At 37.2% G+C, this 26,689-nt stretch overlaps 7 protein-coding genes and 2 non-coding genes across 11 annotated transcripts; 4 read left to right on the top strand and 5 right to left on the bottom strand.

The window, feature by feature from the left end:
• Positions 1-677: 677 nt before the first annotated feature.
• LOC127251586 (suppressor of disruption of TFIIS-like) lies at positions 678-2,604 on the top strand. The gene is made up of 9 exons (XM_051275324.1): positions 678-755; positions 923-986; positions 1,078-1,143; positions 1,234-1,331; positions 1,419-1,456; positions 1,558-1,645; positions 1,729-2,058; positions 2,150-2,215; positions 2,296-2,604. Exons 2-9 carry the CDS (start codon positions 938-940, stop codon positions 2,449-2,451), a joined length of 891 nt encoding a protein of 296 aa, XP_051131281.1. The 5' UTR covers positions 678-755; positions 923-937; the 3' UTR covers positions 2,452-2,604.
• Positions 2,463-5,306, bottom strand: LOC127251587 (UPF0161 protein At3g09310). 3 transcript variants are annotated; one of them, XM_051275325.1, is made up of 5 exons: positions 4,852-5,302; positions 4,692-4,764; positions 4,543-4,602; positions 4,197-4,337; positions 2,463-4,088 (listed from the first exon to the last, which is right to left on the bottom strand). In XM_051275325.1, the coding sequence occupies exons 1-5, from the start codon at positions 5,173-5,175 to the stop codon at positions 4,030-4,032; spliced, it is 657 nt and encodes a 218-aa protein (XP_051131282.1). In that variant the 5' UTR covers positions 5,176-5,302; the 3' UTR covers positions 2,463-4,029. The 3 variants fall into 3 exon arrangements, with proteins under 3 accessions (XP_051131282.1, XP_051131285.1, XP_051131284.1); XM_051275328.1 differs by having other exon boundaries at positions 4,845-5,299; XM_051275327.1 differs by lacking the exon at positions 2,463-4,088 and having other exon boundaries at positions 4,198-4,337; positions 4,538-4,602; positions 4,852-5,306.
• Positions 5,307-5,917: 611 nt separating this feature from the next.
• On the top strand, positions 5,918-8,265 carry LOC127251585 (RHOMBOID-like protein 1). The gene is made up of 5 exons (XM_051275323.1): positions 5,918-6,647; positions 7,018-7,181; positions 7,258-7,421; positions 7,496-7,755; positions 7,840-8,265. Exons 1-5 carry the CDS (start codon positions 6,310-6,312, stop codon positions 8,087-8,089), a joined length of 1,176 nt encoding a protein of 391 aa, XP_051131280.1. The 5' UTR covers positions 5,918-6,309; the 3' UTR covers positions 8,090-8,265.
• A 142-nt stretch (positions 8,266-8,407) lies between these two features.
• Positions 8,408-14,956, top strand: LOC127251404 (ribonuclease II, chloroplastic/mitochondrial). Its single transcript, XM_051275075.1, has 14 exons — positions 8,408-8,764; positions 9,274-9,433; positions 9,551-9,664; positions 9,748-9,825; positions 9,890-10,021; positions 10,239-10,460; positions 10,674-10,856; positions 11,829-11,891; positions 12,014-12,120; positions 12,194-12,343; positions 12,908-13,067; positions 13,568-13,963; positions 14,394-14,618; positions 14,816-14,956. Exons 1-14 carry the CDS (start codon positions 8,490-8,492, stop codon positions 14,939-14,941), a joined length of 2,391 nt encoding a protein of 796 aa, XP_051131032.1. The 5' UTR covers positions 8,408-8,489; the 3' UTR covers positions 14,942-14,956.
• A 972-nt stretch (positions 14,957-15,928) lies between these two features.
• On the top strand, positions 15,929-17,532 carry LOC127251406 (expansin-A6-like). Its single transcript, XM_051275077.1, has 3 exons — positions 15,929-16,082; positions 16,194-16,509; positions 16,609-17,532. The coding sequence occupies exons 1-3, from the start codon at positions 15,929-15,931 to the stop codon at positions 16,916-16,918; spliced, it is 780 nt and encodes a 259-aa protein (XP_051131034.1). The 3' UTR covers positions 16,919-17,532.
• Positions 17,533-18,360: 828 nt separating this feature from the next.
• Positions 18,361-18,433, bottom strand: TRNAK-UUU (transfer RNA lysine (anticodon UUU)). The gene has a single exon. It is a non-coding gene; the product is annotated as a tRNA-Lys (tRNA).
• Positions 18,434-18,762: 329 nt separating this feature from the next.
• On the bottom strand, positions 18,763-21,460 carry LOC127251405 (probable serine/threonine-protein kinase PBL9). Its single transcript, XM_051275076.1, has 6 exons — positions 20,842-21,460; positions 20,257-20,585; positions 20,037-20,172; positions 19,803-19,945; positions 19,596-19,719; positions 18,763-19,516 (listed from the first exon to the last, which is right to left on the bottom strand). The coding sequence occupies exons 1-6, from the start codon at positions 20,897-20,899 to the stop codon at positions 19,065-19,067; spliced, it is 1,242 nt and encodes a 413-aa protein (XP_051131033.1). The 5' UTR covers positions 20,900-21,460; the 3' UTR covers positions 18,763-19,064.
• A 2,042-nt stretch (positions 21,461-23,502) lies between these two features.
• On the bottom strand, positions 23,503-24,377 carry LOC127252070 (metallothionein-like protein 2). The gene is made up of 3 exons (XM_051276078.1): positions 24,222-24,377; positions 24,005-24,088; positions 23,503-23,918 (listed from the first exon to the last, which is right to left on the bottom strand). The coding sequence occupies exons 1-3, from the start codon at positions 24,284-24,286 to the stop codon at positions 23,825-23,827; spliced, it is 243 nt and encodes an 80-aa protein (XP_051132035.1). The 5' UTR covers positions 24,287-24,377; the 3' UTR covers positions 23,503-23,824.
• A 380-nt stretch (positions 24,378-24,757) lies between these two features.
• TRNAK-CUU (transfer RNA lysine (anticodon CUU)) lies at positions 24,758-24,830 on the bottom strand. The gene has a single exon. It is a non-coding gene; the product is annotated as a tRNA-Lys (tRNA).
• Positions 24,831-26,689: the final 1,859 nt, after the last annotated feature.

Raw genomic sequence — 26,689 nt, 5'->3', positions numbered from 1 at the left:
ATGAAGAAGACTAAACAGAGGTCTTGTCCTAATCCCCCTTTATTAAGAAATAATTTTATGGACTGCTCTTTCGGTATAATTACTTCTACTTATTTTAATTGAATATAAGTAAGACCATGGATCCAATTATTTGTCCTAAACATTAAAGAAATATAATAGTACTGTCCAAATATGTATACAAAGTGGTCCTTTTCTTATTTTCAAGATTATTAACTAAGGGTAGAGACTATTTCCAAGGAAATTGCTTGTGGTTTACACACACAACCACCCTTAAGAAAAACATACATAAATAAATTGCACATATATGTTTATTTATATGCATTGATTTGACTTATTAATTGATCAGGTAATTAATAAATCCCCCCCAAAAATAGGCAACCCTTATTTTAATCACTGATTAGGTGCTCATTCGTTAATTATTCCTTCTTGCAGACACTTTCATTGCCCATTAAACTAAACCCTTCTAAAATTAATAAATTATTGGAGATTTTTCTTGTCCATATATATATACACACACTAATTATTACAATACAATTTTCAGAATATAATGTGCAGGGCAGAATTGGAAAGTCACAAATTACTTTATTTTATCAATTTTGTGGAAGGTTTTGCAAATGCTGGACTCATATTTCTTCTATTTAAGGAGACACAGAGGCTACCATTTTTCTTCCCTCCTCCTCTCCTGTTGTTTGAGCAATCTCTCTTTGTTGTAAGGAATTGGTCATCTGATCTTCTTTCTGCATCCTCAGATTCTGGTATTTCTCCTTCTTTCCACTCTTTGCCATTGCTATGGCTTCCATGCAAAGAAATATACATATACATATACACATACAGAGATTCAGATTCTTGATGGATTTCATTTGTTTTCATATGACTTTCTACGTCAATCTTGATTCATCTAATTTAAGACTTTCTACTGAAGCTGTAGGAGATTAAGATGGAGTATGGACAGGTTCAGCATCAAAAGTACGAATGCCTTTTATTCGGTAAGATAATTCACTTTCTAACAACTTATTCTCACTAGGCTATTTCTAAATAAAATCCAACCAAGTTCTGCCTTTGTTATCGTGTATTTAGATCTCGATGATACACTCTACCCTGTAAGTTCTGGTTTAGCAGCATCAGTTCTTAAGAACATCCAAGGTATTGACCTTTTAACTTTCTGTTACACATTTTTCTTAACATGGGTAAAATATCTCTGATGCAATGTATTTATACATGTTTTCCAATCAGCATACATGGTCGAAAAGTTGGATATCGAAGAAAGTAAAATTCAAGATTTGTCTAATCTACTGTACAAACACTATGGCACCACAATGGCAGGTCTTAGAGTAAGCCCTTCTACTCCCTTCTGATTTTGTATTAAACTTTGATTACGTCGTCAAAAGATTATCAGTCATCACATTTTCTATTTTCAGGCAATTGGATACGACTTTGACTATGACGAGTACCATAGGTATGTTCATAATCCGTAGACGGATCCTAGTATAATTGGATTCTATGGTTTGTATGGATTGGATAAATAATTAAATCATGAGTTTATTTATGATCTTTCAGTTTTGTCCATGGAAGATTACCTTATGAGAACCTAAAACCAGACCCTGTTTTGAGAAGCCTTCTGCTAAGTTTGCCTATAAGAAAAGTTGTAAGTCTCTTTGTTTTCCAAGAATTTCGATGTCAGGTTTAACATATATATAATACACACATTTTATATCTCCGTATCAACAGATCTTCACAAATGCTGATAAAGTCCATGCCATCAAAGCTCTTAGAAGACTAGGTTTGGAAGACTGTTTTGAAGGGATCATATGTTTTGAAACTCTTAATTCTATTCACAACCCCGCCACATCAGACAACGAGGATGATATCGCGTTTCTAGGATCAACACAACCATCCCTAGCTTCAAACAGAAGCCCTGAAATTTTCGACATCATAGGACATTTCTCAAAGCCTGATGCAGCAGCAACCAGTCTGCCTAAGACTCCAGTTGTCTGCAAACCTTCAGAATCCGCCATAGAAAAGGCACTTAAAATTGCCAACATCGACCCTAATAGAACAGTAAGTTTATAAACATCGACATCAAAGTGACACATCACATCTATTTCATTTGCCTAGGTGGTTTGTTACAATTTTCACATGGCCTATGCAGTTGTTCTTTGAGGATAGTGTCCGTAACATTCAATCTGGAAAACGTGTAGGACTTCATACAGTATTGGTGAGTAACCAATCAAAAATAGGAACATTATTTAAAAATTTAAAATATGGCCAAATGACAAAGGTAAATTTTGGACACAGATTGGTAAATCACAGAGAGTGAAAGGAGCTGATTATGCAATTGAAAGCATTCATAACCTCCGGGAAGCCATACCCGAGCTCTGGGAAGGTAACAAACAAGCTGAGGTCAACTACTCATCCTCAGGGATTACAGTGGAGACTTCTGTAACTGCTTAATCACCTTAAGGTTATTATAACAGAAAGGAGAAGGCCATGTTTGATGGTTATTCTTCTCTCTGGTTCACACCTGATCAGTTGATCAAGGCATGTTTGTAAATGTTCTGTCATTATTAAATCAAATAAATAACATATACTAATATTTTCCTTGCAGTAATATTGGCATTTCTTCTTCAGTTGATGTGACATATATCCTTTCTTTAGTATATAAGCCTTCTGCTTATGTCATTGAAGCCATAATTGAACTCAATAATTAGAGGTTTCTAGGTCTGCTACTTGATTAGCTGCCACAAATTTATTTTAGTTGCTGAAAGTGATGTATTTGGACAGATATATCAAGTATTTGGGATTGATCAAAATGGCCAAGATTATTGATGTGTTTGATTACATTTATGGGAGCTATAGGACAAGGTTGAAAATTTTCACTTAGATTCATAATCGGGGAGGACAATGATTTTTGTTTAAAATGATGTAACTTGATATTATATGGTTTAATTACTTTATAGCTGGGCCTCTTTTTCTCTTCCTTTTGTCGTAGAACGGTAGTTTTGAATTCAGTCTTTCACATCTATACCACTGTTGTTGTTTTTAACTATAATGATTTAAGCATGCCATATTTTCAATTTGTCACCGTCAGCAATAACAAATACTTGTTTTTCTAATGAAAAGAATGTTATAAGTGGCAGATTCTAATATGAAGAGTGAGTTTTTCACTGAATAGGTTCATACAATGCCTACCAGTTCTTTGTCTTAACATGACCATAATAAATAAACAAGGACTTAAAAGATCAAATAAACATCAGTTTTCATTTACATAGACACTTTTAAAAGTATGATACTATTCATCAATATAGCGTCAAATTTTGGGAGTGAAGGGAGAATGAAGAAGAAGATTACAAAAAAAAATAAAAATTAATCCAGAAGCAAGAAAGAACCAAGAGAAGGGAAGGGGCATAGATGGTAATTAATATTTTTTAAAAAAATAATAATGGATAAAAAATCATTAAAATGTGTGTAAAATAAAATATTTTAATTTAAATTAAAATAAAGAACACTTGTCTGCCGTTTAATTGGTGGGGTGAGAGGGGTCGGATTACACTAGAGACTAACGATCTCATCCCATAACTTTTTTTCAAAAATATCACATTAAATACCAAAATACCAAATGCATATTCTCTCTGTACAACATCACGTTAAATACTAATTTCTTTTTACTATTTTCAATTCTTTTGAAAACCCCAAAAGTCGTTGCGTAATAAGCGGTTGAAACTATACTCAAATGTCAGACCTAAACAAGAACAATTCAGGGAAAGGGTGATGAACTTAGTTCAGAAATAAACAAGTGGAATTTCAAGGATTTCTGAAATCCTTTTGAATAATTCACTGTATATATGTACTTCACAATCCTAAAGAACTTCACTAATCCTTACAACGTTAGTTTGATTTTCTGTCTCATCCATGCTGAATATGAATCTCAATTAACAAGTTCCACATGCATATACAAAGGCTACATTTAGCTGTTAACTTCAAAACTAAGAAGTAAGAACTTATCTTGTATGGTATCATAATTGCATAAATTTATTGCTCGGGTGGTGCTGGCTCGTCAAACCACCGCGGTGGATCAAAGCCTGACCCTCCTGCCATGGGACAAAGCAAATACATGATTATAAATCTCTATGTTCCTATTTAGCCATGAATTTACAATAGTTCTCAGAATCAGCCAATGATTATAACAATAAAATTACCAAGAGGGTTGCAGCGGCAGAGGCGCCAGGCAGTCAATATTGTGCCCTTTACAACTCCATAGTTCTTGTAAGCAATCATCGAGTACTCGCTGCATGTTGGGACGTATCGACAACTATTTGGCAACAATGGTGAAATCTCCCCTGTTACAACCAACATCACAGCACCCCAAAACTAAACACTTCAATTCCCAGCCTTCTAAGACATTACAATGTATAAAACCTAGTCCTTAAAAAACGAGGTGCACACAAAAATTTACCCACTCCTTCAGTCCTAATTTGCAGCTAAATCAAGAACTGAAGAACATTTCAATCCAAGAAAATAGCAATGAGTGAGAGAGGACCTCACGTTTGTAGAATCTTAACATGGACAGTGCAGTCTTGACACCTAAATTATCAACTCCAGCTTCTGAAATTTACCAAAAGTCTCAAGAGTTATATCCAAGCCCCAAATTTCACGAAGATAATTGAAATTTAATCACCGAAAACAAAATTTACCCTCTGAGCTGCTCTGCGCGGTATCTTCTCTTTGATTGCTACAAACCACGAGCCGGCGTCGAAGCATACATTCCTGCACATGGAAAATATAGTCTATTATATTTATATTTGCCGAATGGTGGGTAGAAGAGAAATAGTAAGTATCAGAGTTACGAAATACAGTGACGGTGGAAGAGGTGGATGAATAACGGCCCTTGGGGAATCGTACGGAGTGCCGTGAGTTGTTGAATTTGAAATTAGGGTTTGCGGGAGAAAAGGGATAATCAATAATTATTGGTTGTGTTGAAAGAGTTGGTGCCATTGGAGTAAGGGATTGAAACTTGCGGGGTTGAGTGCAATACAATTTGGAAGAATTGCGTCCACAGACAGGAAAAAATAGCAGCTTTCGCAATTCAACAAATGAGTGGAGGTCGAAGACCGTTTGATATGGTTCTTCCGACCTTTCAAAACAGTAATAAATATGGGTAATGTTTAGATCCGCCATTGCTGTTGGTCAAAAGTGAATGCAAACAAGCAACACAAGCCACTCCCCAGTGATGATAGCCTTCCAATTCGATCCACTCCAGTTTGTCCCGTACCTGTTCTTCAATGGGAATCGTCGCTCCGAACTGTAGCCTAATTTCATTTTATTTATATATGGAAAGATAGTGTAAAGTTTGAGGTTATTAAGTGAAAATTGGGTAAAAGGTAAGGTTTTTTTTTTTTTTTTAGATTTGATTTTTGGATTAAATTTATGAATAGTAAAAAATTATATTTTAAATATAAAATTATTTTTGTAATATAAGATATTATTTTATAATATTTATAACAATATATTATATTAAAAAATATAAAGTAAACAAACTATAAATTTATTTAAAATTATAAATACTAAAAAGATAAAACAAAATATGATGAATTTTGAAACAAAAGTGTGTGCTTCGACATATTTTGAATACAATTATTTAAATATAAATTATGACTACAGATGGCCTAATAACAACAACCTCTTGCAAAGATGATTGAATTATTTCAATAAATTATTCTCTTTACCAAACCTGACGATATAAATTTGTCTTTACCTTTACCGTCGCGAACTGCTTCGTGTCTACATCGGTGATTGGACCACGTCCGCTTCGGCTACTGCACAGCACTGTCCCATCCCATCCATTCCCATTTCTTTTTCTTCCTTCCTTTATAATAATTGGCTAAATACGACTGGAAATCTTTTTAATACTAGTAGTATTTAATACCACACAGTTAAGACTTGGGCCTTCTCTTCGCTTCCTCTTCTTCTCTGCCTGGCGTCAGAATTGTTGTCTGCAACCGCAATCAACCGGACAAGTGGGAAAGTGACGAAAGGGGGAAAGGTCACCAGCGAAGAAAAGAAATGGGTTTGCTTTGCTTTGTCGTTGAGGCGTCGGCATTGCCAAAAAAGTAAAACCCCAAATTCCATCAACAACTCTCCTCCCCTGTTCATTCATTCCTTCGTTCGCTGTTCTCTGCCAACTGTTGGAATAGTTGACCTAACCCCTCCACAAGGCATCCCTCCTCCGCCCTCCTCCACCGCTCACCCACCCTACCTACCCCACCTCCACCTCGGAGAGATTCTTGCCTTTTTTATTGCCTCGTGTTTCCGATGGCTTCGGCACCGGATTCCTCACAGATTCGAGCCCACTCACGGCGGGCGGGCAACATGATTCACCCTGTTTCGCTGGAGTCTCCGTCCCCGGCGCCGGCCTCGTCCGCCGCCGCCGGCAGTCCCGACAACGTTGCTTACAGGGAAGTCAAGCATTTCAAGAAATGGTTCCCTTGGTTGATTCCTTTCTTTGTGGTTGCGAATATTGTGATGTTCATCATCACCATGTACGTGAATAACTGCCCCAAGAATTCTGTTTCTTGCGTTGCTGGATTTCTGGGGAGGTTTTCCTTTCAGCCATTTAAGGAAAACCCTCTTCTTGGGCCTTCATCTTCAGCGTATGATGCTCTTCTTCTCTCCCTCAAGTTTCGCTTCATTCTTGAAATTTCATCTTTAATTCTGTAGTATCTACTTTTTTAAAAAATAAAAATAAAAATGTGATGAATGATGTTTGGGTAAAACACACTACCTTTAGTCCCAAGAATTGTCTGAATTCGTTTTCTATCTGCCTTAAAACTTGTGTGGTGAATTCAAAGATACACAAGTTTAAAGATATGAAAGGATGATGTTCATGTTGCATCTGTATGGTTTCATTGACAATTTTGAGAATGATCAAGTAGGAGATGAATGACGATTACAGCACTACTTTCTACATCGAAATAGCAACTCGATTCTAAGAGATTATGTTTAATACAAGATTTTGTATAGGTTGGAGAAGATGGGTGCTTTAGATGTGAACAAAGTTGTCCATCATCATCAAGGCTGGCGCCTCATAACCTGCATGTGGTTGCACGGTGGAGTTTTTCACGTGCTCGCCAACATGTTAAGTTTGTTGGTTATCGGCCTTCGGCTAGAACAGGAGTTCGGATTCGGTAATCCTATCCGTCAATAGTCATTAATTTGATCAATGTCGATTCATATTTTGAACCACCTAATTTCCCGTTGCAGTGCGGATTGGTTTGCTCTATCTGATATCGGGTTTTGGCGGGAGTTTGTTTTCTGCTCTTTTTCTTAAAACAAACATATCTGTCGGCGCTTCCGGTGCCCTTTTTGGACTATTGGGAGGAATGCTGTCGGAGCTTATAACTAATTGGACAATATATGCTAACAAGGTATCCATTTAGCACTGAACTTTCGCACGGCATCCATGTCTAGGCCTAAACATTCGATCGTTCCATTTTGACAGGTGGCAGCTTTGTTGACACTCGTGATAATCATCGTTATCAACTTAGCCGTGGGAATCCTTCCGCACGTGGACAACTTCGCACACATAGGGGGGTTCTTGTCAGGATTTCTTCTCGGTTTCGTATTCCTGATACGTCCACAGTTTGGTTGGGTTAACCAGAGATACACCCCGATCGGTTATTCAGCATCGTCCTCAAGCCCCAAATTCAAGCCATACCAATGCGTGCTTTGGGTCCTCTCCTTAATCCTTCTCATTATCGGGTACGTGGTCGACATACGATTTCGAGCTTTCTTTTCTTGCTATAAGCGTTGATATCGTTTATGTCCCGACAATGCCTGGCACAGGTTTACCGTCGGATTGGTTATGCTGCTCCGAGGAGTGGATTTGAACGATCACTGCTCGTGGTGCCATTACCTCAGCTGCGTCCCGACTTCGAGATGGAGTTGCAACACGCAGCCCGTCTCGTGCCAGGCCGAGCACACCGGGAACCAGTACACGTTGACGTGCTCGAACGGCGGTAAGAGCAGATCGTACTTGCTCATGAATCCATCGGATACACAGATTCAGGGACTCTGTGCCCAGCTTTGTACATAGCCTCCATTTTCAGGGATGATCCATGATTTCAGTATATGTTCGATTTGTTAAATTCATTGCGTAGATGAAGACAATATGTAGTTGTGGGAGTTGTTGGCTTGCCCACATAGTTCAATTCTCTGTAGTATATTCATCGGAACTTGCTTTTATGTAATGAATGTTCTTTTTATTTTGAAGGCTTCTGGTCAAACTAAGTAAATATTTTTCTTAGTTAATATAAATATGGGCTGAAAATTATGTATTGGGCCTTCTGGTTGTGGCCCAATCTGGGCGGCTAGTTATGAAATGGTCGAATAGGGAAATAAATATCTTGCGGGTAATGTATCCGGGAGCGGTGTCGTGAGATTTTTCCGTCCGGGGTGGAATTCATGGAGTTTAATTGTTGATTAGATTAGAGGATATGGCGGTTCGCGTTGTGAATGGCGCGACAATCCTGCGCTGCTGCGCTGTGTCTCCGTCGCTTGCCACTGTCAGATGCTGCGTGCAGCTTTCCCGGACTGGTCCATTTTATTCCTCCACTCGTTGCTCGATTTCACGGCAACTTTGCTGTCGAGTGATTTCTTTTGGCTTTGGAAGCGTTGCTACTCGAAGGTACTCAGCGCAGAGTCTAGTGGATGTGGTCCTCGAAGAGCTGGAGTCACTGCGGAAGCGTGGCAAGGTTCGCGCCTCAAACAAGTACGGATACGTTTTTCATTTGTTGATGCATTCTGCCAAATTGATTCTCTTTCGCGATTATAGCTATATTACTCGTCTCATATCTGGTGCTGATAGTTTTAAGCCTTTGAAATATGGTTGCAAGAGAATGTTTCTAACAATTCATGAAATCCAGTAGGATTTCATTTATTATGGTTTGGAATCACGTGGAGAAATCATGATGTTGGACCTGTTACAAGAGGAGGGCTTAAATTTTTAAAAAGTTTTCTTAATTTTTCTTCTTATATGACCTCTAGGTCCTGTTCTATACCTTACTGCACGTGAGCATAATTTGTCTAAATTTCATTTTTGATACATCGTGGATGGTACAGAAAATTCTAAGAATTATGTTTAGGTCGTTGAGTCTGGTAAAAAATTTTAGACACAAAAATTCTACCTTCAGCAGACTAATAATAGATCATTCCCATACGCATTTGTATACCTATCTTAAGTTTGTATACCTATTTTTTACATGAAAATTTGTTTTGCAGATTAGAGCTGAAAGGCAGCGAAGAGCTTCTTGAAAAAAGGTTAGAGAGGCGGGTACTTCAGAAAGGATTGCTACTGGAATTTCAAAAAGATGCAGAACGGGTATTATTAGCAGTTGCACAGAAGGCAGATGGCAAAAAAAACTGGATAGTAGCAGATCAGGTGTTAAGACAATTATTGAAATAATCATGGTTATGTTACTTGGTTGTTGGTTTCTTTTTTACTTGGCACTCTATTGTGCCATTATTAATTGTATCTTTTTGATTGCTTGTTAAGCAGAATGGTGTGATGGCATCTATTAAGCCTCAACAGATCACCTTTATTGTGCCTGGTATCAACAACTTTGATCACACAGAGATAGCAAATTTTCTTCAGAAAGCTCACGAAAATTTGGTTTGTTATTCTTACACTAGTTGAATGGAAGCTCACTTAGTAACAGTTAACAATATCTAGAAGAACTGATATTTTGTTATCAGGACCCTGCATTGCTTGAGTTTGCATGGATGGAGCTTCTTGAAAAGAATAAATCTTGTACAGTGGAAGAACTTGCAGAAGTATGATTTTAAACTATGACATTTACACATTATTTCCTCTAATGACCCAAGTTTGTTCTAACAGATGATTTATGGTAGTGCGGAACCTCTTGAGAGCTATTCTGCTCATCTTTTGCTTTCAAAGGATGATATATATTTCACTACTTTGGAGACTAAAGGTTCACACTCTGTCTATGGGCCAAGGCCTGCTGTTCAGGTTCGCTCAACTTCGGAGGACATTTAGTGTTGTCTGCGAATAAAGTTATCCTGATTTTTCATTGAAATTTTATCTACAGTATTATGCTTCTCCACAATTGTATATACTGGGTAGGGTTAGGGATTATTGATTGCCTTATTCATGGGATATAACAGAAATTGTATTACTTTTTGGCAATTTAGTTAAAAGTTGAGACTTGATGAACATGATTTCTTAGGTTGAAGAACTTATGCGAAGGAAGCTTGTCAAGGAGGCTGCAGAAAGGGAACTTGAAGAGTTTGTTGAATTGTTGAAATCTGCCAAAAACACGCCTCTGCATTCAAAGCCTCCAAGATCTATGTGGAAATGTGAAGAGAAAAACCGAAGGAAAATTGAGTGTCTTGAAGCATATGCAATTGATGAGTATATGAATGAAGATGAAAGAAAAACAGCTGGAATGGTAATTTGTTTGAGCATTATCCTTACTATATGTCATTTGTTGATAATTAGACCAATTTTTAAATAATCTAATTGCTATCTTTGCTCACAATTAATTCAGATTCTATCTTCCGCTGCTTCTAATACAGGCTCAATCTAATGAACATGTTTATCACACACTACCATTTAAACACAAGTATAATGAAGGGATTCATTAACACATTACTTCTAGCAGATTTTGAAGGCCATGGGGCTCTCTAAAACAGCACCAGCGGCAGTTAGTCTCCTCATCGATATTGGGTATTTCCCAGTGCATGTAAACCTTGAATTGTTGAAGTTAAGCATTCGTACTGATTATCCAGAAGAGATTCTCACCGCTGCTGAAAGGCTCTTGTTTGAGTCACCTGACCTGGATGAGGTATGCTTGTTTGGTATTTTTTTAGTAGTTTAGATGAACTCAACAAAAATTAGAATAAAACAAGGATCTAAAATTTAACTGAAAACTTGATAACTCAATGTATCAATTTCAGTGGCTTCATGCTATGTTCTACACTCTATATTGGCTGCACTCACAATGGGTGAAAGTGATGCTCAATGGAAAGGATCACTTTCCTTGTGTTTTTCATTTTGACATCAGGACAGATTTTTTTCATACAATTTGAATTTCTATAGACATATCCAGTGGAGTTTGTGTATAGCAGAATCTCAAAACAGTTTCAGATTAGATGCAGTAGATCTGCAAGAAGTATGCAGCCGTAGATGCAGCCGTAGAATGTGCTGTTTGAATAATGGTGCGATCTGTGTTTCCTAGTGCATGCTTGCTGGGTACTTATATTGAACCACACACAATAGATCTAGGGCATTTAAGAATACGAAGCAAAAGTTCAAAATTTGGACTTACTCATGTTGCGACTTTATTAAGCAATGTCAAAACAACATGGTAGAATAATTCCATTTTCATGGTAGAAATATGGAAACAATGTGATCAACAACAGTAGAAGGTTATCTTTTATGTTAAAGAGAGCTTTTTTAATTAATTATTACCATATCTGTGCTGTCTTTGCTGTTTGTTGTTTGCTCTCATAGAAGATCTTGCAAAAGTCAAAGTCAATGTGAGACAAGTATATTTCATTCATTTAGAGAAAATCTGGTGTGTGATCACTTTATCATGCTAACTGTGTTATTATACCATACAAAAGGCTCAGTGATCTGATGAAAACTATTATGTCTGTTTGTATCCTCCAGACCCAGTCTGTTTATATAGAGAGTTATTGTTATTTTGTGCAAGTGTTTTGTCCATGTGAGAATCCTAGAACAAAATTGCACAGAAAAGAAATTGCATGTATTTTTTACACATGTTTCAACAATGTAGAGCTGGCCTTTGTTGCAGGTTGACAGAAGAGATATGACTGGCATGAAAGTTTATGCCATTGATGTTGACGAAGCTGATGAGGTACACATATTTTGTCCCTTATGATTTCTTGGTGTAATTTGATTCATGGGGTAAGAGTTAGAGATCTATATTCTTATGCTTAAGAAGGTATTTGCACATTGCTAATAATCAGGCGTGTGCAGCTCGATGACGCGTTGAGTGCAACTAAGCTTCAGGATGGCCGAATAAAAGTGTGGATCCATGTTGCTGATCCAACTAGCTTAGTTCTTCCAGGGAGCAATATAGACAAGTATAGAGTGCATTCTTCTAAATCCATGATTCAAAAAGTCTCAGACATTTTCTAATATAAATCTTGATTTTAGAGAGGCTATGAAGAGGGGAACTTCTGTGTTTTTACCAACTGCTACCTACCCAATGTTCCCTGAGAAATTAGCAATGGAAGGCATGAGTTTGAAGCAAGGGGAGCACTGCAGGGCCATCACAGTTTCTGTTGTGTTGCATTCTGATGGAAGGTAAGTGGGTATGGCATGGAAGTTGGCTGAAACTAATTATATAGGACATTCTTTTACCACTCTATCTGATGACTGGATATGTTGAAACTTTGGAAGAGTGCATCCTTTGTTCTTTGATAATTAGATGTGTTTCTTCTTAGTCCATCTGCAAGTTGATATCTGTTGAGCCCATGGGAGCAAATTAATAGTGTCCTCTTTCACCCATGATTTGGCTGGAACACACCCCTTCATCTCTTAGAAGCCTAGCACTTGTTATCCCTGCTTTTCCGAAACAAAACAAGGACATGTTTTTTTTAGTAACCTGCTTGCAGCATAATGTTCATGTTTCTTATTTTTGCAAATAAAAATATGACTACTTTAATTCCCTTTGGAATTTATGGGTGATAATAACTCTTGTTGAGTCGTAAAATCTAATTCTAGGGACTTACATATATTCACTTTATTGTGCCACACATACAAGCATTTCTTTGCCCAAAGCATTTACATTCTGGCATACCGTGCAGTGAATGTTCTCCTATGCTATGTATAAATCTAGAAAGTGATCTTACTCCAATATGTTTATAGCATTGCAGAATACTCGGTGGAAAACACTATCATAAAGCCAACATACATGCTTACATATGAGAGTGCAACAGAACTTCTCAACCTGAACCTCGAAGAGGAATCTGAACTCGGACTTCTTTCAGATGCTGCTGCAATTCGTTTCCAATGGCGTCAAAAACAGGTTGGTATTACTCCGTCAAGAAGTCCAACATTGATGTATCCCTATTTGGTGACTCGCGATTATTTGATTACCTTTATAAGAGTTTTCGATTCGGGTAAGAATATGAGAAGTAGATATAGCTTTCTGGCCTTGAATTCTGAATCATTTTCTTTGGCTTATTAGCGGAAACATTATCATGAGTTTTTGTTCATTCACTTGCTTGGAATCCATTAACCAGACTATTTTTCTTACCTTTCTTCTAGTACATGTACAGTCCATGTGTAAGGTATATATCTTTTGTAAGTAATGGTTTAAATTTTCAAGTTACTCTTATTTACTTCTATGTGCTTACTTGAAGGGCTATGTGAAAAACTTCATGAGTCCTCATCAACTATAAGAAGCCATGACCTCCTTCTCTAGGTCATGAGAGCTTGCTGTAGATCATTCTTCATAATATCTTATAATAAGTTATATTTGTAACTATGGCTGCTATGCTTTTTAACCTAACTTATATTTTTTAGGGTGCAATAGATACATCTACATTAGAAACTCGAATCAAAGTAAGTAATCCAGATGATCCAGAGCCTTCGATCAAGCTGTATGTGGAAAATCAGGCAGATCCTGCAATGCGCATTGTATCCGAGATGATGATACTTTGCGGCGAAGTTATAGCTACTCTTGGTTCTTCAAACAATATTGTTTTACCTTATCGTGGGCAACCTCAGTCAAACATTGATGTCACTGCGTTTACCCATCTTCCTGAAGGCCCTGTGAGGAGCTCTGCTATGGTTAGAATCATGCGAGCTGCTGAAATCGATTTCAGGAAGCCTATCCGCCATGGTGTTTTAGGACTTCCTGGATATGTTCAATTCACATCTCCCATCCGCAGATACATGGATTTACTGGCTCACTATCAGGTATTTTATGATTCTTGGACAGCAACGAATCAACAGGCGCTTTAATATGGTCCATTTGTATTCTGAACAAATCCTTGACTCCTTATTTCTTAAGTTCACCCAATGGTTTGTTAGACAACACCTCCATAACTACCATCTCTTCCACTTCTGTTGATAACCTGGGCATAGATAATATGTAGACAGATAATTGTACATATTTGAGTGTGTTGCGTGTTTAGCAAGTGCTTATGTATCTCTGCGCACTCTTTTAATACCATCAATGAATTAGTGGCCAGATTCATAGGTGGAATATCATCTAAGAACAAATTACTGTTAATTGACAAACCATAACAGCTTAGTTATAGGATTTCCTGCGTTGTAGATCTACTAGAAAGTGTTGCATTGTAACATGGCTTGATAATTGGTAATGCTGACTGGTTCCAAATTATAGGTGAAAGCTTTTCTTCGGGGAGATTCTCCTCCTTTCTCTGCTGGACAGCTAGAAGGTATTGGATCTATGGTAAACATTAACATGAAGGTGGCAAAGAGGCTGAGCTCCAGCAGCCTACGATATTGGATAATAGAATACTTGAGGCGGCAACCTAAAGGAAAAAAGTTTTCTGCTTTGATCCTCCGCTTCATCAAAGATAGAGTTGCATCCATATTCTTGGTGGAGGTAATGAAAATGTATTGCTTGAATTTGCTAACAGTGAGGCAATAAAAGTACATTGAAAATCTTCATAGGAAATATTGAATTGCTTTCTCCACTCTCCTGAACTTATGGTTGAGTTTCTCTGTGCCTCTTAATACTCTGGATTGTGTCATTCTTTGTTGTAACAACAAATTAAATTACTAAAAGTACACCTTTTGTAGGTTGGAATATATGCGTCTCTCTGGGTATCTGTTGGCATGCACATCGGTGATGAAGTAAAAGTTCAGGTGGAAGCAGCACATCCACGTGATGATGTTCTTACTCTCAAGGAGGTTCCAGATATATGAAAGTCTGGTTTTTGCATCAATGAAATCCAGAATTTTGTCATCTTCGATGTCTGAAGATGCAGAAGCCATCATTTTCCTTGAAATGATGAGCATTTTTGCTAGTGCAACATGTCGTGGTGTTACTACGTGCATGAGTGGGCAAAGAATGATAGGGTTGCCCTTCTCTTATGAAGATATCTGATAAAGGACAATATGAGTCCTGATTGGTTACCAATTCCGGAACAGGCTGCCCAATCTCATCACAAGGTAAAGATATTTATTTAGTATGTATGTATGTATGTATGTAGTGAAAGTTTAACCAGGCCGCCTGGATGTAATATGATAACATACATATTCTCACCATTTTTCTAAGGAAGGCAATCTCGGGAGAGTGCAACCTTCCTTTTGTTGGAGGATCAGGTCAAGGAAAAGTTATTCTCACAAAATGGTTATGATTCATGCCCCCCGCTTCATTTCAACCATGTATGTACAAAATTCTCAATGTATTTTATTTTCAATAGTATGATATTTTGTGGGACAATATTTAGAAGGACAATTCTTACTCGCTTTGCTATCCTTCATCGTCCATTGAACAGGTAAACAGGATGGATCTCTGTAATTATTATTATTATATAGTATAAATTTTGTTTGCAGAATGACTGTGATGTTTCTAAATGAGCTTCATTTTCTCAATATATGGCTTGCATGTATGTTCCTAAAGACATATGTTAGGGTATCATTGGCTAAGAAAGAATCCATGGCTCGCTGCAAACCCTGCCCTTTGCAAGTTCTGTTAAATTCCTCAAATTAATTAGTAGTAATCATTATTATTATATGATGGATTTATTAATTTAATAAAAAATTTATTTTGCTCCTTCGCTTTTGTATGATCCACTGCACTGCGGATTGGACATTGCACAGTAATCTTACTTCCCTCCATAAATACCACTCGCCCATCTATTCCCTCCTACAAACCACATAGGCAAGGCAACAGACCCTGTTTTTTAGATGGCTGCTACAGTTAACTTCCTGATGGCTGTCACCAATCTCCTCTGCTTTCTGATCGCCGCTGTGGCCAAAATCCCCGGCGCCTACACCGTAGGTCCCTGGAATACAGCTCACGCCACTTTCTACGGCGGCAGCGACGCCTCCGGCACCATGGGTACGTACCCTAACACACACACACATATATATATATATTACCTTTCTTGATTCGTATATCTTGTATGTCTTGTATATATGTATGTATGTGGTGTTTGTTTTCACTTTTCAGGCGGTGCTTGTGGGTACGGGAACTTGTACAGCCAAGGCTACGGCGTGAATACGGCGGCACTGAGCACGGCGCTGTTCAACAATGGGCTGAGCTGTGGAGCCTGTTTCCAAATCAAGTGCGACGCCGCCATGTGGTGCAATCCGGGCAGTCCCTCCATCCTCGTCACGGCCACTAACTTCTGCCCGCCCAATTTCGCGCTGCCCAATGACGACGGTGGGTGGTGCAATCCCCCCCGCCCGCATTTCGACCTCTCTATGCCAGTCTTCCTTAAAATTGCACAGTACCGCTCCGGCATCGTCCCCGTCGCCTTCCGCAGGCAGGCAACCACTATATATATATATATATATATATATCCCTGTTTTCTCAGTTTCTTCGAGAAGCTACTCAATCGGATTCGTTACTTTTCTAATGACAGGATCCCATGCAGAAAACAGGGAGGAATTCGATTCAAGATCAATGGCTTCCGTTACTTCAACCTGGTTCTGGTCACCAACGTAGCGGGCGCCGGAGCTATAGTCCGCGTGAGCGTGAAAGGCACGCGCACTCAGTGGTTGGCGATGAGCCGCAACTGGGGGCAGAACTGGCAATCGAACGCCGTCCTCGTCGGCCAGGCCCTGTCCTTCAGAGTCACCGCCGGTGATCGTCGCACCTCGACTTCCTGGAACGTGGCCCCCGCAAATTGGCACTTTGGACAGACCTTTACCGGCAAAAATTTCAGGGTATAACTATAACATAACTCCCCCTGCAGCTTCAAATAATCTTCTCCATTTTTCCCCGAGAAGAATTTGAAGCATCGCCATAGGAGCTTAATTAGTTACCTACCCCGCTTGATGTAATAGAAAATTTTGTGTGCACGATTATCGCTTTCCTCTTTTCCTTTTTTAACTACTTTTGGAGTTTTGGCGTGTGTAGTAATGTTATGATTTATGTGGTGAGATTTTGCATGAAGATTAATGATGTGTCATCTTCTTGATCTCATTGTGTAGCCTTCATATGATCGAAAGAAGAGCCATTATTCTATTAAATCAGAATCACGGAAGAGGGGTTTTCTGGTTGGTTGGTTGATTGTTGCCCATTATGGTCAAGAAATAATAAAAGTATATATATTCTCAAATTCTTTTCATAGCCCGAACATGAAACTGGAAAGTGTCAGAATGCATGATGATGCATTACTATAATGTTGACTTGGAAGCAGAAGCAGAGGCAGAGGCAGCAGCCATAAATAATTATTACTACAATGTCAAACATCACATGCATGTTGGATGTGTTATCTTATTGCTTGCTCCTCCTCGTATTTCTGTTTTGAAATGTTCCATCATAAAGTGAAGAGTTGACTGGATTTTGTGGCTGCCTGCATTATACTACTACTACTACTACTACTAAACTTGATGAACACACAGCTCCTTCAAGGAGCAGAGCTATGTTGATCATCGATTCGTTACAAGGACGGGCACAGAAAGAGAATATAATATAATAGGATTTGTACCTTATATATCATGATAACAAAAGTCCTTGAGGTCCATCCACTGCTTTCTTATCTATCAATATCATATCTGTTGTGCATTCATTCCAAAGGTATTTATTTATTAATTAATAATAATATCTCACACCATGACCAAAACCAACAATGAATATGATTCTTCTCTACCCTTAATAGGTAGTAAGTAGGTAAGGTACCCTTTGAAATTTTTGATTGATATGATTCCCTGCTGCCCTCCACAATTAAAAATAAATAATCTAGTACTCATAGTGCATTTATTTATTTTGCATTTAGACGACCGTTTGTACAACTGCTTTCAACCTTTACTAGGTCGGTGGGTTCTCAGGCATTTCACCATTGAAATTTAGTATAGATTCCAGATAATTTGTTAAACAGAAGAAGAAGTAACATATATTCTAGTCAACAAAAACAGTGATGTAAAATGTGGCTCAAAATTACAGCTCACTTTTAAGCAAGGATCTTATTCTCTCTCACCTTTATAGCAAATAGAACAACGATGAAAATCATTATATATTTGGTTGGGCCGTAACCCGAACCTTATTATTTAGGCCCAACGATCAGTATATATTAGGCCCCAATCTATATGAATAAATACTCTGGGCCGCCACAAATAAGAAGCCCGGGGTTATCAATTATGATAAAAAAACAAAGTAATAATAAGCGCGGCGCCGTCTGTGGGAATCGAACCCACGACCACATGGTTAAAAGCCATGCGCTCTACCGGCTGAGCTAAGACGGCCTTGTATTTATTTAGTTAATTATTATTATAAAGTAGGTGTTATTGTTAGTTATTTAGTAGTAATTCATAGACCCAGTCCGACATTCTTTGAAACAAACTTGCAAAACAATTTCAATGAAATAAAGCACAATGTTGACTTGTACGATACGCAAATATATATATTTTTTGACTAGGCTCAGGAAGGCCCCAAATGATATCACAAGTCAAATTTGGCTGACTAATAAAAGTCAATACAACGACAGCTATCTGCTCTATCCAACTCCCACCACTTTAATTACCCATTCCCATATTTCACGTCAGAAATTCATTATTTTCTACATCCAAATGAATGAATGATATAACCTAAAACACCATACATTTCTTTCCCTTCTTCAAACATACATTAGAGAATGTCTTTATCCAAAATTAATTACATCTCCCGAATAAGTAAGAAAACAGAGAGAGTTCAAAGATCTTACAACACATTCCCTTTCGTGGCATCTTCAAAATTAAATCATCACTACAAACCACTTCTTCTTCTTCTACATAAAACTCTACTACAGTCTACAAAAGCATCCATCGCCATAAACCCAAAATCAAACAAACTGTACAAGCTTCAAAATAACAGATACTCCTCGTACTCCCAACAACATTAACCGTATCGAACCGAAGCAGACGGCCGCGGATAAGCCACACGCGGCGCCGTGCGCGTTTCTTCAGAACTGCTCTTGCACGGCCTCAGCCCGCCGCCGTTCGATCCCTGACGATGATCCCTTCCATCGGTTTTCGACAAGTCCTTCAAGTCCTGGAGCTGCTCTAAAGCTGCCACCACTCCTACCATATTCGGCCTCGTCCGAGCGTCAACGCACAGGCACTGCATCGCAAGATTAGCCACCTTTGCAGCTTGGCTCAACGAATACTGCCCTTCGAGCCGCGCATCCAAAACATGAAAGATCCTTCGTTTGTTCGTCAGGTAAGGTTTCGCCCACTCAACTAGATTGTGCTCCCCTCTCGGCCGGTTCTTGTCGATTGCTTTCTTACCCGTTAATATCTCGAGAAGCACGACCCCAAAGCTATATACGTCGCTCTTGGAAGTTAAATGACCTTACCATTGAAACATGCGCGGAAAAAACAAATTAGATTAGATATGACAACCTCGTACCACAATGTAATACATTTTTACCTGTGGATAAATACTCGGGAGCTGCATAGCCGTAAGTGCCCATGACCCGCGTCGAGACATGGCTCTTATCTCCAGTAGGCCCGTCTCTAGCCATCCCAAAATCGGAAAGCTTGGCATTGTAGCTCTATTTATTACAATCAGAACAACGGATTAGTCGAATTATAATGGGTCCGAACACGAGCAGTATCTGTTTGCAAGAATACTAACTGAATCAAGAAGGATGTTAGAAGTCTTGAAGTCCCTGTATATCACTTGGGTCTCGGCATTGTGAAGAAAGGCGAGACCTTTAGCAGCACCAAGAGCAATTTTCATCCTTAGACTCCACGAAAGGGGTTGGAAATATGATCCTCCTAGTTTCGCCAACAATTAAATCGGTTAATCGATACTCGTTTCGATAAAAATATTTGTACTGCTGCGGAGTCGATTTTTTGCGAAACTCACTTCTGAAAAGATGATTTTCCATGCTGCCCTTTGGCATGAATTCATATACCAAGAGTCTGTGATCGTCCTCCAAACAATAGCCGATTAATTTCACAAGATTCGGGTGTCGCAGCTGGCCTAAATAGATGATTTCAGCCTGTACATTAATCAAATTAGTTACAGTTTTCGTCGACAAAACAGACGATCAAGCTGCAAAAATGGAGGAAATTGTCGAAGTTACCAGCCACTCTTTGTGTCCCTGCCAACCCTCTTGGTTAAGCCTTTTAACAGCAACAACCATGCTCGAACCGGGCCTCGATGCTGCGAGTGAATGCTCGTCGATCCATCCTTTGAAGACAGAACCAAAACCTCCTTCTCCTAAGACACTGTCGGGGCGAAAGTTTCTGGTTGCTGATTTGAGTTCACTGAACGTGAAGCTTTTCAAATTGGATGACTGCAAGATTTCGCCTTCACTTCGAGGAGCTGCAGGTGTCGAAGCTGAAGATGCCTTGTTGCTGGAATTACTAAATTCCGACCCCTCTCCACTCGCCATTTTACCCGAAGTCACACCTGTTCAAATTAGCCGGTAAGAATTTTGATTGCAGAGGACAACATATGGAATTTTAGGTTAGAACAAATCATGGTAAGATCCAAATCAAAACAAGAAGGATTCACTCCCAGTTATAGTCAAGTGAAGAACAGAAGGAAACGACAAGGCAAGATCTTGAAAAGAAGAGTTCATATATATATATATATATATATTTTTTTTTTTTTAAAAAAAAGACTGTAAGAAATAAAGAAAGACGATGTCTCCAAACAGACATACCTGTACCAGTAATCGAAGGGCTTTCAGCCTTAATCTGGTTACTCAAGCAGATCCCCATTTCAATTCCAGAAAAAAAAAAAAAAAACTCCAAGAATAAACACAAACGTCTGTCTACTGTATTACAGCGAGCAGCCCACAAGCTAAACTCCAAAAATCCCTCAAGATTTCATTTTTTCTTTTTTTTTTTTTTTAATTTTTCTTCTTGTTCTTACAAACAACTAAGAACTCGAGCAACTCCCAAGGGCCACGACGAAACGAATCAATCTTTGTTGCCAGAGCCAGATCTACTGTGAATACTTCACTGCTATTATAGCCCCCACTCTGACCTCTCAGGTGCTTCCAAATAAAAAAGCGAGCAGAAGACAGAAAAAAAAAAAAGATGAGATCTTCGATGGGAAAAGATCTCAAAAGGGTAGCAATATTTGATGATTTGATTCACAGGAAGGCTTTTAACTTTGCTGTATGGAAAATCGAAATTCGAGAGTTGGTTGGTTTTACTTGGCCAAGTCTTCGTCTGTTGTTGCTTAAAAGTAGACCTCTGTAAAGTATTTCGATGACCTATGCAGTATTTGACTCGCTCTCTCTCTCTCTCTCTCTCTCTCTCTTGCTCTTGTCTTTTCTACAGGAGACATTTTTTGTGGTCGGGATTTTATTAACCTTAGAATGATGATGTTATGGATCGAATTAAGGTTCAAATGTGCTCAGCTTTGGATTGTTCCTCGAGATTACAATTATAATAAGTTTCCTCCCAGCAGTGTAATAGATTAAATCGTCGTTAAATAATTAATCTATTTGAGGTTCAATTTGTTTATTTGGTTCAGAATGTCTTAGAAATCTACATTGAGGGTACCTTGGAATCTCTCGAGGAAGATGAATTAGCTCAAATAATTTTGGAGTATAAAAGAAGTAAAAATAAAATAAAAGACATTAATCTTTAGCCCATACGGAATGTGTTTATCCCACTGGATTACAGAAGGGTCTGACAGGTAATCTCAATTAAAAAATTAGAAAGTGGTTGAAAGTTTTTGACTTGGACACAGAAGTGGATCAGTGAGGGAGCTAGGGCATGGATAGCATGCCTATTAATTAATAAAATTGTAATTAGTATTAATATGAACAGTCCAATAAATGCCCTCTTAATAAATGCTGTCTGGAATACAACTAATTATACAACTGAATAGATACTGACTTTTTTAATATTTGCTGCCACAATTATTTGCCTATTGATGGGCAGATCTTTGCTGCAGCACTGCCCCAGAACAAGAACCAGATTGATTGAGGTCCCATTAAAATTCACGTTTCTGTCTGATCAGAAACCATAAACATAATTAATTAATTGATCTATATTTAGTTGTAAAATAGGGATAAAGATTTGGGGGGTCGTTTTAAGATTACCATTAATGGCCAGTTCGAGTTCATACTGGAATACAGAACGCACTGAGTTGTGTTGTATTTTCAATCTGGCAAAATTGTTATGAGCGTTGAAATAATTAACAAGATGACAAGTAAGGGTAATCAATTATTAAGGTCGACCGACGAGTCATAATGACAAAAGTCTTATCCAAACCCCAACTGCACGTACATATTTATAATCCAGTTAGGTCTGCTCTGCAACATGGGCTCCTATTTCTACTTAATTGGGCCTTATACTACAGCCCAATTTATATTGTATATTTGATATGGATTGCGCTGTTTTGTATATGTGGGCTTTATTTAAGAATTGAGTATTTCTTTTGCCAACATAAAACATTGCAAATTTTAGGCTTGTCATCGCTTATCGGTTCAAATATAGTTAGAAGTTCGGTCAAATTTTTTTTATTTAATTAATTTTTAATTTATAATTTAATATATATATAGTTTAAAAAAATAATTTAATATGTATATGATATTTGAAAGTTTATATTTCAACCAAATTATATTATAAATAATACTTCCTCAGTCCAGGGACATGTAAGTGGGAGGAGTATTATTTATTTATTTTAATTTTTTTAAACAAACACATTAAATATATATAGTTTTTTAAAAAACATTAATTCCTATGTGAAGGGAGCCTTAAGATACTGGAACATATATTCTGTTTGTGCATATTTATAAAATGTACTATATGAATACATTTCGGGTGTGTTTGTTTGGAGGTTTGGATTTTGAGTTGGGATTTGAATAGTAAAAATTTTAAATTTGAATAGTTGTATGATGTGATATAAATAGGATTTGATGTGATGTTTTGAATGTAAAATTAATTTTTAGTATAATATAAAAAATAAAAAATAGATGTTTGATTTGATGTTTTTGGGAAAAAAAAATTAAATGAATAGTGAAAATTCACCAAAATCCTTCAAACAAACACACCCACATGTACTTTGATTGATTTAAGAGAATAGGTAAGGTGTAAAAATTTTAAGTCACCAATTTAATAATTGAACGTTGTAGTAGATTCATTAGCATGACAAGTCACTGTCAAGTATCTTATCTCTTTGCATACAATAATGAAGGCTGATGCCAAATTACTCTCAAAAGTCGAGTCATCCTTATCCTATAAGCAAAAACTGTATGGGCCATGAGGATTAATTAAACAGTACGACTAAAAGTTACCATCAATCAAGGGTTTGTTTTGTTTATAATTTCAAATCAAACAAGAATCGTTCGAGCAGCAAAAAGAAATGCAAAAATAACATCCTTAATTTATAACAACATATATAATCCCAAGCAGCAAAGCAATAGATCATCAGATCATGTCAACAAACAGTCAAGTATATATATATATATATATATCACACACTAATCACATTACAAGTGAACAACAGAACACACCGAAACCGAACGCCAGTTCGAGGCCATACATAGATCAAAATTTATTACAAACCACTGCATCGATCACTACTAACATCCGACTCACTACAACATAACACTAAATGACACGATCCAACCTGTTTTCTTCCATCACTGCTTGATACACAAACAGTTAGGCAGGAGGCAGGGCAATTCACTTGCAGGTGCACGGATTGCAGGAGCAGTTAGGTCCACACTTGCACCCATTCTCCACAGCGCCTCCAACAGTTTCTGATTCCTCAAAGTGTCTGCACAAAAACGAGATACCTAATTTCAATATTCCAAATAAAACCTAAAATTGGCAGTCGAACAAACGGAATTGAAATTGGCGTACGTCTTCTGAGGAGCAACGCCAAGGATGACGGTCTGAGCGGCGCCAGAGGCCTCCGTGTAGCTCATATCTGGGTACATCTTGCACCTGCACAAATCATCATCATCATCATCATAAGAGACGACGCTACGATCGCAAATCGCGATGAAATAACAAAACATTTTTCAGATCGAGCAATCAATCGAACATGAAAAACCTAAATTAAAAATTAAAAAATTACCCTCCACAGCCGTTGCCGCACTTGCAGGCAGCACCACAACCGCAGTTTCCTCCGCAGCACGACATATTCCTTGATTCAGAACAACGAAGAGAAAGATAGATATTGCGGTTTCAGGAAATGAGAATACTCGCTCAATTGAATCGCGGAAAACACTTCTTTCCATTTATAAGAGGAGCAATGAGAGACTGGTGGACATCAGCCGTACACGTGGCGTGATCTGGTGCCGACCGCCGAGTGAGTGGTCCTCCCTTTATTTCTATTTTGGAGAAAAAAAAGGCTAATAACGTTAGCATTATTTACTCCATTGCGTAGAAAACGGGATAATCGGAGGGCGGTGACGGTGAACTTTCTAGAAATGCGCGGATCCGTTTGTTATAATTTAGAGAAAATTAAATTTATATTATTGGATGTGACACACGAATTTGCCAGATCCACACGTACGAAATCACACAACCACATAATAAAAAATGCTCATAAAATAATATGGAAATAAAATTATTTTTTAATATTAAAAAAATAGAGAACATAAAAATTAACGCCCACCGTGGGGCTCGAACCCACGACCACAAGGTTAAGAGCCTTGCGCTCTACCGACTGAGCTAGACGGGCTTTTGTTTGTTTTCGGTTAATTAATGTTTATTACCATAATTTATTGTATAAATGGGCTTCTAATGGGCCCAAGGCTATTTTGTATTATTAATAGACTCTATCTCTTAAATGGGCCGGATGTAAATATTTGTAGTAACTGTTTTAAAGATTTCTTTCGATATTAGAAATGTTTAATGTCGGTTATTTATTTATTCATTATTATTAGAAAGTATATTTGATAACTTAATTATATATATTCTTTTTAAAGTATAAAACTCTAAACATTAATGTTGATAAGGATATATAATGAAATATCTATAAGAAATCTCATCTTAAGTGGATTTGCTGGTTTGGACTTCTTCATTTCTTTTCTTCAATGGATACTTTTGGGAAACATTTTTGAAATACATAAAAGGGTATAGTTTTATTTTATTTTATTTTATTTATTTACCAATGGATACTTATACTCTCCAACATTTTAATTGTCATGCATGGGCTGCAATAAAATTGGATTGGTGTGTTGAAAATTTTGGTCAAGTCCATGGAAACCAATCTTTTGATTTGAATAAACCAGACTCAATTTTAATTATATTTTATAATAATTAGAATTTGATCTGCCCAAAAAATTAATCTAACCTTCCAAATTTTAGATTTTTTTTTTTTTTTTTAATAAAAGAAGCTCTTACGAAATGATAATAATAATGGTTTTTATTGTACATATATATTGTATCTTTAATTAACAAACTTAACTTACTAATTAATTAGCAAATTGATTAGAATTTATTATTATTATTTTTATTTTTTGGGAAATTTTATCGGTTTTCATACCTATATATAAATGGTGTAGAAAATATCAATCCTAACAGTAGCTGTCCTAAACTCTGGTTTGGTGCAATTTTGGCACACTGACTTTCAGCAAGTCAATTTGTCAACAGTTTGAACGTAAGCTGGCATTATATAAATATAAGTTGGCATTATTTATATACAGTTGGTCAACCCACAATTATTATTTTCCTGCCAATCACAATTAGCCCCTTAACAATTGTACTGTGAAATAAAATATATCATAATGAACACATTGAAATTTTTACATAAAAATGTATATGTTGGAATTGACTGTTGGAAGGGCAGAGCGAAAACCTATTCAAACCTGGGAAAAATAATTAATATATATTTTTATTTTTATTTTATGAGGAATATATTTATTTATTTATTTATAAAAATAAATCTGATTACCATAGAAATGAATAAAAATGTATTGGCTGTGAAATGCACAGTATTGATTGCCCGGAAAATAGCAGGTACACTTCTATTTATGGCCTTGTAACGATCTTCACGTCACCTCTGAAAATTACGTTACAGTTGAACACCAAAATAATAATAATAATGATAATAAATATTATTGCTGCCTCTGCCTTTAGTTACCACACATTTATTGTGAGTCGTGACGCCACAATTAACTAAACAAATCTCTTCAAAAATAAATAAATAAATAAAAATTAAAAAATATCATAAGAAGTCAAACTGCACAAAACTCTACAATTGCTATTTCTTACAAATTAATTCGAAGCCTTCTCAAAGTCAATTTTTTTTTTTTTTTTTTATTTATTCAACCTTAGCTGGCAAATCCTGAATATTAGTAGTATTTTTATTTTTCGTTTTAACAAAAATGGGATTTAGAAGATCTGCCTTTGTCGGAATTTTCACTCTTCTTTTTCTTTTTTCTATATATATAGAGTCCAATATGCAAATTAATATATATCATCAATAAAAAAGGAAGAAATAAAAATCTACAGTTGGTATAAATAAATAGATTTTGGTTATTTTACTAAGCATATTATTTGTCCCATGCCCTAACTTTATTCTAAGCTTCAGTGGGA

Source organism: Andrographis paniculata, unplaced genomic scaffold, assembly GCF_009805555.1.
Source record: "Andrographis paniculata isolate CXL003 unplaced genomic scaffold, ASM980555v1 Contig45END, whole genome shotgun sequence".
NCBI classification, from domain to species: Eukaryota; Viridiplantae; Streptophyta; class Magnoliopsida; order Lamiales; family Acanthaceae; genus Andrographis; species Andrographis paniculata.
The sequence above is the reverse complement of the archived record's forward strand: the minus strand, read 5'-3'. Positions and strand labels throughout refer to the sequence as shown.